The 13,323-nt window shown below is 33.4% G+C and overlaps 2 protein-coding genes across 14 annotated transcripts in view; one reads left to right on the forward strand and one right to left on the reverse strand.

Moving 5' to 3' along the window:
• LOC148617276 (uncharacterized) overlaps positions 1-9,274 on the reverse strand; it is an 85,488-nt gene extending 76,214 nt beyond the window's left edge. For 3 of the 13 annotated variants that reach the window (XM_088584839.1, XM_088584834.1, XM_088584840.1), the window contains exons 1-2: positions 8,767-9,264; positions 4,891-5,040 (exon numbers count right to left, since the gene is read on the reverse strand). In XM_088584839.1, coding sequence (XP_088440965.1) covers positions 4,891-5,040; positions 8,767-8,898 — 282 coding nt within the window. In that variant the 5' untranslated portion in view covers positions 8,899-9,264. Of the gene's footprint in view, positions 1-4,890; positions 5,041-8,766 lie in introns of all 13 variants that reach the window. The other 10 variants (XM_088584838.1, XM_088584832.1, XM_088584830.1 and 7 more) reach the window with 7 other exon arrangements.
• A 1,201-nt stretch (positions 9,275-10,475) lies between these two features.
• LOC148617277 (shootin-1-like) lies at positions 10,476-13,037 on the forward strand. The gene has a single exon (XM_088584843.1). It carries the CDS (start codon positions 10,573-10,575, stop codon positions 12,043-12,045), a length of 1,473 nt encoding a protein of 490 aa, XP_088440969.1. The 5' UTR covers positions 10,476-10,572; the 3' UTR covers positions 12,046-13,037.
• Positions 13,038-13,323: the final 286 nt, after the last annotated feature.

A 13,323-nucleotide genomic window follows, 5' to 3' on the forward strand; every position in this document is an offset into this window, starting at 1 on the left:
CATTTCTCCCTGAAAACAAAGGACTGTCAGTGTCATGCTGCATTAAAGACAACATGCCAAATTTCCACAAATGTAATTTTTGTACTTCAATACCTTATTATATATAGAAAAGGAACAACATATTCTCCTCTTCTTAAAATTATTAAGAGTAAGTTTACTATATACACATTTTATAGACCAAACCAAAATAATATTTCAATATCATAATCAATATTCAAACTGTTTATTCATTTGTGATATTTTTGTGTCATAATTTACAAATAAACATGTATTTGGATATACATGTATGTGAAAATGAATCCAAATTAAGTTCTTTTGCTTACCAACAGTGAATTCAATTTTAAAGAAAAGTATTTGAAAAATAATAGCACTATCAAGGCGGCAACAATAGTGATTACAGATGGGTCCACAGAAGGACCAGTAAAAATATTACACCCTCCACAACTTTGTTACATGGAGTACATTGTATGATAACTTGCACTGATTGACAAGAAAATAGTCAAAAGGACAGAAAGGTGAATTTTACCAGTTTATAGCCCCCATCCTATTTTCTGAAAAACCAATGGACAAAACTCTAGGCCCTTAAGAGAATCTGTTGCTGACCTGGAAACTAAGAGTACGTGTTGCTCACCTGTAAACTACATTTGTAGGAGTGTCAGCAAAATAAATCCTGCAATAAGCATATTCAGGAACTTTTAGGAGAACTTCAAAACAAGAAAAAAACTTACAAAAATCAAAATCATCATTCCTGACCTTTTAAGGAGAATACATGTTCATGTACTTCTTCAGCCAATCAGAGACTTCAGTAAATCTCTTTAAGCAAAAGTCCAAATTTCACAACTTATTTTCTGTAATACATATGGATTTGGAGCTGAAATTGTCCAAATTACCGCTATGATCAACAAACAAGGTTCACCTCAGGCTACAGAAGGGAAGGGTCCCAAGGACTTTCCAATCCTCAATTTGCTAGCCCCATCCTTGAATTTCAGTAAATTGATAATGAAACCATATTTATAACCTAATAATGTAAATATTGAGTAGGAACCTATAATTTTTTTCTTTTGAAGCAAAATATAAGCTAAGACGACAAAATCAGATTCACAGACCTCTAAAATGTACAAAAAACTTTGATTATATATTTCAAAGACAGTGGTTGATTTGCCCCACCCTTGAATTCTTATCTGTGGTTATCCCTGTGTAAAAAGTGATGACAGTCATGTTTCCCACTTGATCACCATAACCAAAACGATTTTTATAATAAAGAATACCCTGCACTAAACTTTGTTACCAGTACATTTTACTTTTCTTCAGAGGAGAGGATTTTCCAAAAGGTAAGAACAAAAAAAAAGGATAGATGCAATGTGATGACTATAACTAAAATGGACAAATAAGTTAAATAAATCTTTACCATACTCAATTTCGCTTGAAAAAGAAACAAGACTACTACACTCCACATAGTCATATGTTTACTTACTTTGATATGTTTATAAGCTATCTATGTGATATTAAATGTCTCTATAAAATTTGGTTCATCATCAAAACACCCTACAAAATATGGTGGGAATCAGACAAGCCTTCTCAAAGGTGATGCAGTCACAAAGGTACTGTGACCCACGGATGGACAGGTGTAATTCATTACTTAGTCACTCCATCATGTTACACGAGGAAAAACAAGCACAACTTGTTCTTGAACAGTAGATTATAATTGATTTCACTAAATAATCAACATACACATGTACAATATAAAAATCCCCCCCTTGCGTGCACTCCTGTCAGTTCATATGCATTGATGTCCTGGTGAAATCAGGATCAGCATGTCTGCATCAAAGTATTTTAAAGTGTGTAGACACTCGCTTGCACATTTGCTAGTGAAATATTGTAATATTGATGTATTTGATGATCATCTTAATTACATTGTATCTTTTGACAATTATATTAGCTATAAGATATAATACATGTAATAAGCTGTACAAATATCGCAAAAATGTTTTTTTTTATTTTTTTTTTTTAAATCAGACCAAAAACCAAAAAAAAAGATTTATTCTTGTGTGGCCTCTCTGACCCCTTATAACTCGAAAACCATAAAAAAGATATCCAAAATCTGATTGAAAAATACAAGCAGGATTTTTAATGAGGAATCCAATGAAGAATCCATTGAAATAAAAAAAAAATCGAAAAAAAGTTATGAAAATGTTTTTAGGCTTTGCCCAACAATATAACTTGAAAACGGTCCAAACACATAAAATCTGCTGTACATTTGTTTACCCAAATTAAATAAAGAACACATTAAAAATAGAATAATTAAAATTGAAAAAAAACAATCTACATGGGTTTTAATAAAACAAGTATTTTTACCCTTTTTGGTCCCTTTTTCTAAGGCGGCAGGGGCAACAAAGTCCAAATTAAATAGGAATCTTCTATATCACATTACATCTACATTAGAGATAAAAAAACCAAATAGGAAAGAAATAAATTCACTTTATACGCTTCCACAATTTGATTTCCGGGGTGGGGTGGGGGTATTACTGACTTTCTTGCTTGTAAGTTTGTTGGCTTTCTGTTGTAGTGAGAGTGTTTTACTTTTTTTAGCGCATCACAAAATTTGTTTCCATAATTCCTAACATTTTTCTCATAGGATAAAATTTCCTTCAAATCATTTTTAAATGGTTGATGCCAAACTATTTACCATATCAGGATGTAATCTGATCAATTCAACAGACCAAAACGTATGAAAAATTAATATCCAATCGGATAATTAAATAATAAAACATGTCATTTGTGTTATTTTATGTAAAAAAAATTAAATAAAGCACACTTCTTTTTACATGTAACAATTATAGAACGATGTACATCGCAATACAAAAAAGACGTCGTAATTTTGCCTATTTCGACGTTACCAAATACGACACCAGCACCATACGCTACATCTGACTTATTAGTTATACACGTATGTGAAAAAATTCTGTCTGACCCCTATGTTGTATTTCTAGTAATGGTGACCATGTTTATTTTTCAATTAACAATGAAGACGGATGATGACAAAGGACAACAAGTGATGGCAAAATGGATATTTTTAGATGCACAGAAGTCTATCTTCACTAAATAGACTACTGTATCAAATAAGTCATCTAGCGGTAACAGGATCAGGACAAAAGCCCCACCCCCAATGAGAAGTTGTACTTTGAAGTGTACATGAACTGTCAACTGTTGTGATTATATTGTGTTGAATATTACAGTGCTTCAATAATTTAATTTGAACTTTTTGCTTCTTTTTAAGACAAAAAAATGATAGCAGTTGTCAAATATACACTCTTTAAAACGGAAATATATCTAAAAACAGTCATTTTGTTTTCTTTACTGGCAGCTTTTCTCATTTCGTTGATGAAATTTCAAATGATTCTGGTAATAAGGCATATAACATCAAATATAAAATGAGTATACCCTTAAAAAAATACACAGAAACTGAACCATTTTATTGCACGACAAAAACTTCCTAAATATACTAATTAGAATTTTTAAAAAATACACACAAAAATACAAAAAAAAAGGAAAAAAAAAAAACATACACAGAAATTGAACCAATCTAATATGAACAAAAACTTCCTAAATCCACTCAACAGAATAAAATACACAAACAAAAAAAGACCAAAAAAATGCAATACCAATATAAAAGGAACACACAACAAAAGAAAATATAAATAAACATACAACAGAAAACAGACAAACAAAAAAATATATATATTTTTACATGAACATTAAGCTTATTATAAGACAGGTGCTTTTGTCCTTGGGAGGCATTTATCCGAGAGTTTTTGTCCAGGGGCTTATATTCTAGACCCAGCAGTAACCTCAAGGACTTCAATACAAAATGTACTATGGAAAGTTTAGTGCTCATCAACTATTTTTATACTTAAATATTATCTTTAAAGTAATATTAAAATCCTAGGCCCCTTTCCAAAAACAGAAGGAAAATCACTGAAATCTATCAGTTCATGATAAGTAACACATTCATGTTTTACCAAAGGCAAAGTACAAAACTACATTGTATTAGTAGCACATTTTTCAAAAGCTTAAAACATTTCCTTTCTGATAAACCGATATGCTCCTAATGTTTGTAGGTTATAGATCAACTTATGTGTCATGATCTCATTTAAGCCGTAACAATTTTATTGATTCGATCCTTAATAATATTTTCTCATCACAACTTTTCTTGTTTTGGTTTTTCACAAGTATAATGTTTTAAGCATATAATGCACTTTTAATTTCATAACTTACTGAGGGAAAATTTGTAGTTCTTTTTATATCAAATTAGAAAGAGTTGTTACTAAAAATAAATCAATTTCAAAAAGGAAAAGTTTTCAGGCCCATGTAAAATTTCCATTGGTATATCTAGAAGGGTTCTAGGGGTTGATATCCCTCCTCTTTGTAGGAATATTTTGTTGATTTTGTACAAGTTTAGGGAAAATGGGCAAGTAAATGCTTGGAATGCGCTTTTTTAAAACAGGACCTGCACCTGTAATTTCGATATAATATAAACAATAACATTATTTTGATTTTTGAAATTTCAAAAATCAATTATCATTACATGTTCACAGCAAATGCTGATAAAAAATTTGAAAGAAAAACAGTGAAAATACTGACAAGGAAAACATTGGAGTGTCATGCATTGTTGTGCTAGGTACACATGTACATGTACATGTATACCAACACATAACTGATACTTTTCAATGGAATAAGGGGGGGACAACAAGCATTACTGTACACTACCTGTATGGCATGGTATATATCATGGTACAATGTACCATACATGAACAATATATCACCTTGCACAGACTAATCAGTAGAGTATAATCCAATAGTTCAACGGAATATTTTACCAAAAACACATACCTTATGTGAGCCTGAACTTTGTTTCAATTTAGATTCCAATATGTTGACCCTTTCATTAGCTTCTCTTTCTAATTCTTCAACAGTCTGTACCAAAACTTCATTTTGTTCACTTAGGTCATTTACATAGGCCTGCATAACCCGGACCCTAGTCTACAATGGAAAAATAAAGACCATTTCTACTTATACAAATATACCCATGTATTCTTTGTGGAAGTCCTGTTTTTATAATGTAGGAAGAAATGGGCAAGTACATAATACAAAATAAAATACAATTCTACATATAAATTTGATACATGTACACATATACATGTACATGTACATACTGTGGAAGTCCTTTTATTTGTGGGTACCAATTTTCATGGTTAGGTTAAAAACTTCGTTACATAATTTCTTGAATTCGTGCCAGATTTTACAACTATATCATAAAAAATTGGTACTCCAAGAACAATAAATGCTTCCTCAGTATTAATTTTTCCCACTACAGTACCTTTACATGAGTTTCTCATCAAACACATCAGAGAATTATATATGTACTATTGGTTACTGAAGACAGATTGTGAAAAAGAACAGTGGAATAAAAATATTCAATAGATTTAAAAATGATGAATTTTGTTGGAGCCAGGTTTCATTAACAAAGATTAATGGATTTTCCTCATAAGACTTTACTATTTGCATAATAATTTCATCAAATGTTTGAATAAAAAGTTGTATTTTTACCTGTATCATATCGTATCGAAACCTCAGTCAAATATATCATATTGTATCATGTCTCTACAGTAACCCCATTTTAGACATGACAGCCATTAATAGATATTTCAATATACAGGGTTAGATATTAATATTTTGAAATGGTAGTTTCCACAAAAGGAGATTACAGGCTATTGTCTGCTCATTTTGCAAAACTAATTCAACTACATGTGTAGAAAAAAATAACCAAATTTAAAAAAAGGGTGGTTCAAATTCCAGGAACATTCATGTAGCTGTGAATAAGTAGCTCAGAAGATTGCTCTTCTTGAATTAGGACTTTTTTGCGACCATAGCTTTATTTTAAAAAGAGACCTTCAGAGCAACATTTTGTACTACATGTTCAACACTCATGATACCAAGTCTGCACTCCATTCTTATCACAGTGAAATTGGGCCTTTACTCCTGAATACAGTGATTGGGATTACCATGCGCCATAGTCGCATTTCCTATTATAATGGCGCATCGAGTGACTAATGCGTCGCGTAATGAGTGCGCATTAAGTTTCCATCATTGATGGTGAAGTGTTGTCCACTACTTGTAAAGCCCTGTGCAGGTCCGGGTGTTAAAAGAATAGGCCTGCAGCAGCGCTAAGCTTGTCGTAAAAGGCGACTAAATAGTGCTCAGAACCCTAGTCGGGGGCTAGGGCACTCTGCCCACAGAGCAACTGGGATGTGCGCCCCAGGTGGTGGAATGGGGTACCCCTGGCGTGTTACATGCTGGGGTTGTCAGGCTATAATACGGAAAACCTGACCGCAAACCATAGTGGTGCACTGTATTGGGAAAGATGCCACATTCCTCGCACATTAAAGAACCCTACTGTGGTATTCTCCTGGAGTAGGAACCATAGGGCTCCGCCACAGGAGGCTTAATTGCCCGACCCTACCCATCTCTCCCTATTTCCAGTGGCAATCAAAATTTGTCGACCCCATTTTCCTTGTGTCCCATCCCTTTTTCATTTCATCATCAATTTCATGTTCATCGTGTGAATGTAGCTGAAATATTGCTGCTCGGACGTTAAAACCCCAACAAACAATCTACTTGTAAAAAAAGGCATGAACATGTCTTTTAACAATGTTTTTATTAGCTGCAGGCATATGTTTTGGTCTCAATATCGTATTAATTTTCCCATAGACTTCTATAGTGAAGTGCATATTTTTAGGATTTTAAAAAAAATATGCAAATTGATTCAATAAAACTTTCACTTATGTAGCATTTCTAAGGACATGTGAAAAAATAATTTCCCGCAAATAGGGTGAGATCCACGAAGATCGGACAGAAAAGTAGTCTTGAACTATAAATAGCCATTTTCCCTACTTTCACTTTCGTTTTGCACTCACCAAACCAACCTTTTCAATGGAACATTTTTATGATAATATGTCAAGATTTTCTTTTAAAAAAGTTCTTCATCTTACAGTGTGAAGTTTGCTCTATTTTATAAGTCATTGTTCATATCTTTTGACAAAACATTAGTTTGTAGAGAGGCAAAAAGAAAATGCACTATATTTTTATAGCATCCATGTTCTGACGTACACCCGCTCAGGGATATGCAATACGATACCGGTACCTTTTGATCGCCACATTTTCGAGGGGATTTGAAGACCGGGGAATGAAACGGTACTTAGTCGATTTTTTAGATTACATATTCTTGATCACTTACGCGTTTGAAAGAACAATAAACATTGTTTTAAAGAATAAAAATACTTTGATAATATCAGAAAAGCGTGGACTGGCAGTCCCATTTGAAATTGAAAATGCCACCAAAGACATTTTTAAGCTAGACCCAAAACAGAAGAAATTATCTTTTTCAAAGACTAAAAAATATTAATGATGATAATTACCAGAATCAAACTGTAATTGTTGTAGAAACTAACTTGGCAGCTGGGCACGATTATGAACACCCTATTGAAAATATTGATAATGGTGGAGTCATATTATCTGGTCCTGAAGTACTCTCCAGAAAAATCCAAAATCTGATTGCAGCCAAACAAAAAAATAGACTCTTTCCTATCATTTGTGATAAACTACTTTAATAGCCAAGTTAGGGTCTAACTGATGGGGGATCTGTGGACTATGATAAAGCACTAGACACTACATTAATATAAAAACTCAAACAACAGAAAAGAAGTGATTTGATGTGACAATTAATTGACACATTAATTGTTAACTCTTAATAAACATTTCATCTGCAGTGTAAATTTAAGTTTGTTTATGCTACATTTGGTCTTCAATATCTACATGTATCTCTAGCCAGCCTTAGATGCTATTCCAAATTTTGTCCCATGTTTTTTTTTAGAATGGCCCATTGAAATTGAAAATGCCCCATTGAATTGAAGGGTAAGGGGGCCATATATATAGTTCCATTGGCAAAATTTTAATCCCAATCACTGTGAATGGTACAAAATAATCAACCTTGATTTGGATTTTTTATCTAAAGTAATGTGTTCTACGTTTGAGTAGAGGTGTGTTATTTATGATACCTGAAACCAAAAGTGTGACAATGTACATGTATGAACAAACCGAGGGGTGGACATGAGGGTCATTATATCTTACTTGCAGAGCAGGGATATAAAAATGATACTTCTACATGACTGTTCATGTACACTATAGTCTTCAGAAGTTTGCCAACATGTGATTAATGGTCAATAAACCCTGATAATGATCTCATTTGTGTGTATGTTACTATGTTTTACCTTTTCAGATAAGACTGACTCCAGGTATGGAGAATGTAGAGTTATTCAATAGCCTAATTTAAAAACCAATAACTAAAATGCATGCCCATAGTTTAGCCTATATTGGGACAATGGTAGAAAACTGTCAACTTGATAACTGTAAGCCTACTTTACATGTACATGAACACTGTAAGTAGCACAAACCAAGGCATTCAACTGATGACTGAATTGGTGATGGTCATTCATTATACATGTAGATATTTCAAACCTAAAAATCATTGCCCTTGTTTGACCAAATATGCAATATGCCAAATATACATGTAGTTGTCACCTGAACATGTCATAGGCATGAGTATTTTTAAAATTTTGTAAACAAAATATAGGAAAGCAAATTTCAAAGTTGATCGAATACTTGTTTGCAATCCTAGAATTCAACAGTTTTGTTTAATGATGGTTATACCTTTGATGTATCCTCTCCGGTCCGCTCAGCTTCATCTAACCTTCGAAGTCGTGTTTCATAAAGCCCTTTGAATTCTCCAAGCAGGTTTTGCATACCCCCATTTCTCCTTTTCGGACTGAAGGATTCCGCCATTGTCCTATTTCCCTCAACCGACAAAAGATGCGAATCGGCAAAATTGTTGTTTTATCTGTGGAACTGCATTTAAATTATCAGGAAACACCATCTAAATTGTTAATTTTGAACAAAACTTGTTGAGAAGCTGTAACGGAAGACGTCCCTGGCAATCATCGACTGACGAGTCCTAATAATCTCCACTTTCATTGGTTCCTAATGAAAACACTTGTCGAGAAAGTCCAATCAAAATATGCGTACTTTCACTTGCCTTTTGTTTTGGTTCAGCGAGCACATGTTTAGATCTGTCAAAATTCGTTAAAAAATATTCAGAAAATTTTGCTATCAATTTCTTTTTAGTTGAATCTGCTCAAGAAGAGGAAAGTTCTATGAAACTTTTTTTGTATTTTCTCACAGCTATCTATGGTTGAAATTGGAAGTGTCAAATATTATCCGATATGCACCGGGAAACAAGTTTTGACTTGCGGAACTTGAGTATACAAAATAATATTATTGATATTTATGATATTTGAGTCACACTTCAACAGTTTTTCAATAATCGTACTATGTTTTGTCAATATATATTCATAATTTGACAGTCTGACAACAGCTGCTTTACTAACAGATTGGCTCAATATAATGCAAAATATATAAATGCACCTGGACACAATTTGTTTTCAAAAGTCGGATAGATTTTTTTTTCGATTTTTTCCATCTTTTTTATTAATTTAATTTTAATATCATTCGTATTAAAATTAAAGACCCGTCGTTCAAATAAAAACTGGCGATTTTTTATGGTATACGGTACTTCATTGAAGGTTTCCCGTACTTGTAAAAACTAAAGTGATATACATGTTTGAAATTTACATTGATAGTAGGGGAATTTTCATCCGCAAAATACCAAACTAATGTAGTGTATTATGTCATAGAACTGTAATTATATTTTACTAATTATTATATATTTATTAATATTTGCCATATTAAATATGATCTAATTCGGTAATTAAAAGAATACAAAAAAATATTGGTCCTGTCATTCATTTGTAAATTCAACACAATAAGCCTGATGCAAGAACTTCATCATGCCTGATTCTGTGATAAGCCGGCATAGACCATCTGATATAAGTTATCGTGCAGGCCAGAATGTGTTGCTCTTTTGTTTTGTTATTTTGTTTTGTGTTTTGTTGTTTTTGTTTTGTTTGTTCGCTTTGCGATTATTTTCTATATCTTTCCAGCCCAGCCATTAATACATATTTGAAGAAAAAAACTATTTTATCATGGGCAAAATGTAGACCAGAATTAAATTTCACTCCTGCTAGCCAAAAAAAAAACATATCCAGACCCCCCTCGAAGAATGCCTCCTTTACTATTTTAAATTATAATGTTTACAATTTTGAACACATTACATGATGTTTTTGATAGTTGCAGTAGCACCTACGAAGACGTTAACTAAGTGTAATTAAATAGCAATCAACTATAACAGAAACAAAAAATCATGAAATAATTCGATCTACAAAACAGGACACAATAAAGAACATGAGAAGTATGACAATGAGTCGTATACCTCATAGTATGAAGTTTTACACATCTAACTTTTATACGGTGATTGTTGCCCAGGTAAGTAGTAAGTGTAGTCGGGGATTTGATGTGTGTACTTCCTTGTCAGAACGGAAAAGCTTCCTCTGCTGAAGAAAGATGGACTTCGAGACGAATAAGGAGTCCAAATGTAAAGACTGTGCTAAATTGAATCAAATTAAAGCATTATCTAAGGAGCTGGTGAAACGTTACGAGGACCTGCTAGTTAAGTCCAGAGAAAATGAGGACCAGTACAATGTTGTCATCGAGAGACTTCAAGAAAGAGAAGGTATGTTGGAAGATATGAAGAAGTTGATTGAACCAGCATTGGCTGAGCATGAAAGATTAATGTTTAAATATGACATTGAACTTGAATGTAGATCAGAAGCAGAAAACATTGCTAGAAAGGTGACGATTCAGAATCAGAATCTGAAACGTCAGTCTCAGGCTTTGCTAGATTATGTGGGAAAACTTGATGTCACTGCTTTACCACCCGAAATTCTTGAGGAAGATTCAGCAGAGGGCGACACGGAATCATACAAGAACTATACGGACAAGTTACATGATAAAATCAAAGAGTTAGAAGAGAAGGTATCGTCGTATGTCTCCGCTCTTGGTGATGCGAGAGAAACGAAGGCAGAGGCAACTGAAGAGAACATTCGCTTGAAACAAAGAAATGATTATTTGAAGCAAAGCCTTACTCAGACTGAGAATTCACTTACTCAATATAAGAAAGCTTTATTAGAATTGTCTACTATGTCAGAATCAGCTTACGAAGAGTACGAACACTTGAAGAGTAAATATGAAATTGAGCTCCGAAGACGCAGTGATACAGAAAAGAATTTTCGGGAAATGAAAGCTCAGACGGATGCAATGAAGAAACAAAGTGCCATTCTCCTCAGCAATGTTGCAAGCAACCAGCAATTGACACAGGCTTTGTTCAAAATAGATGAATTGGAGGAGGAAAAATCGGGCTTAAATCAAACAGTGATCGATTTGAAGGAGCAGATTGAAAATTCAACAAATGTTAAAACATTTGAAGAGCTTGAACAAGAGAAATCAAATCTTTCTATAGAAGTGGATGATTTGACCAGTAAAGTGTTTCGATATGAAAAGGATTATGCAACACTTCAGGAGAAGTATAAAGAGTTGGAGAATAAACTCGAGGCTGCACTCAGACCTCCGCCACCACCTCCCCCACCATTGCCTCCTCCTATCGCCCAGTCGAAAGGCTTCTTATCCAAAATAGGGGCAAAGAAGAAGAAAGCGCTCCCCATCCAGGTTGGGTCAGACTTCAATCAGGAAGGCTATGGAAAAGCATTGGATGAAATGATGAAAAGAATAAACTCTGGCAATAGAGGTTTGTCGAGAACGTTGAAACCGACGCATCGTCCGAAGACATCACAATCCGAGCCGTCCGGGGCAATGAAGGAGCTACACAACGTACTGAACCGTTACAAGAAAGTTCACAGTGAAAGTGATGCATTTTCCACTAAAGACTCTATCAGTGCAATGGAACCCGAATCAGACTTCGCTAAGGTTTTCCGAAAAGTAAAAGGATCCAGTCAAGATTCGAATGATGTCTTTGACTGAGTACGAGCTCATTGCTTATGTTTTAAAAACAAACACTCTAATAAAACAGTTACAATTAATTGCAAGTATATACTAGTATACACTTCCGTCAATGCATTTATTTAACACTTAACTGTGATGATGACTGTAGAATTATATTTAACTAGTGACGTGTTTTATTGGCAGATATTACATGTAGTGAGCTATACCTCGCATGTGTGCTTTACATTCTAGCAGGTAGTGTAGTTGTATTTGAAGTCTGGTTTTTCACGTGTAATTCTGCATGGGCACATACACGTATATACAAGATGTACTTGTAATATGCAACATACCCCGATATTATTTATGATTGGTACCCTAATGCATTTTTGTAACTTATTTGCCTTTAAATCTAATTAAAAAAAAAACTAATTTAATTGTTGTCCTCACAGGATACTTGTTAAGTACCATAACGGGAAACAGGGTTAAATGTATCTTAAGTGTCAGTCTCTGTAAGAATTAGGCAGCAGGTGAAACATGGTATGAAGAAACCCGCCGTTTTGAAAGTTTTATTCGACTATTTGCACTATTAGAATCAAGGGAAAAAGACATGATTTCCCATATCGCTTTGGTAATTTGAGTTAAAATTTCAATGAAATGCACTGAAAATGAACATTTAAAGGGCAGATAACTCTATCAAAGGCCTTATTTTTCTAACATCCTATTGAAAAAATTCTGATCAAATCCATTGATGCAGAGATCAAATAATGGTCTTCTCAAATAGAGAAAGCATCCGTGGGTGATATTTTATTGTCAGATCGGTGGTTTTTTTTTACACTCATGTTTCTGTTTTTTTCCCCATTTTGTCTGATTCTTACAAAAACTGGTTATGGTATCTCGAACATTTTTATATTATGAAATTATAAAATCTACTAGGTTTCTTTCCATTCAAATGATAACATTTTATGTCACTTATTGGTATGAATGTATGAAGTATAGATTCATTTAATAAAGTAAAAGGTGATAAGTCGAAAGTTTTTGTCAACTTTAGTTGTGAAGTAGCTCTCTTTGTAAGAATCATGCAAAATCTGAAAAATGTGATACACCCCAAAAAAGGCTACATCTTTTTATTTTTGTAATTAAGTTTTTTTATGGGTCTATACTATGAAATGTGTAATTATTCGTTCAAATCTGCTTGCCCTTAGGATATAATCCACATTGAAAATCTAATAGATTCTATTGTATTTGAGTGTTATTTACATAGTTATCTCCCTTAATTTTGAAATCTACAGTGCATTCTATATAATTTTTATCTCCTAA

This window comes from Perna viridis, chromosome 5, assembly GCF_037379345.1.
Source record: "Perna viridis isolate PV_CMFRI_1.1 ecotype Kerala chromosome 5, ASM3737934v1, whole genome shotgun sequence".
In the NCBI taxonomy this organism is placed as follows: Eukaryota; Metazoa; Mollusca; class Bivalvia; order Mytilida; family Mytilidae; genus Perna; species Perna viridis.

Excerpts from the sequence above, each read along its gene's own strand:
- LOC148617277 (XM_088584843.1), top strand. The coding sequence starts at position 10,573 with ATGGACTTCGAGACGAATAAGGAGTCCAAATGTAAAGACTGTGCTAAA.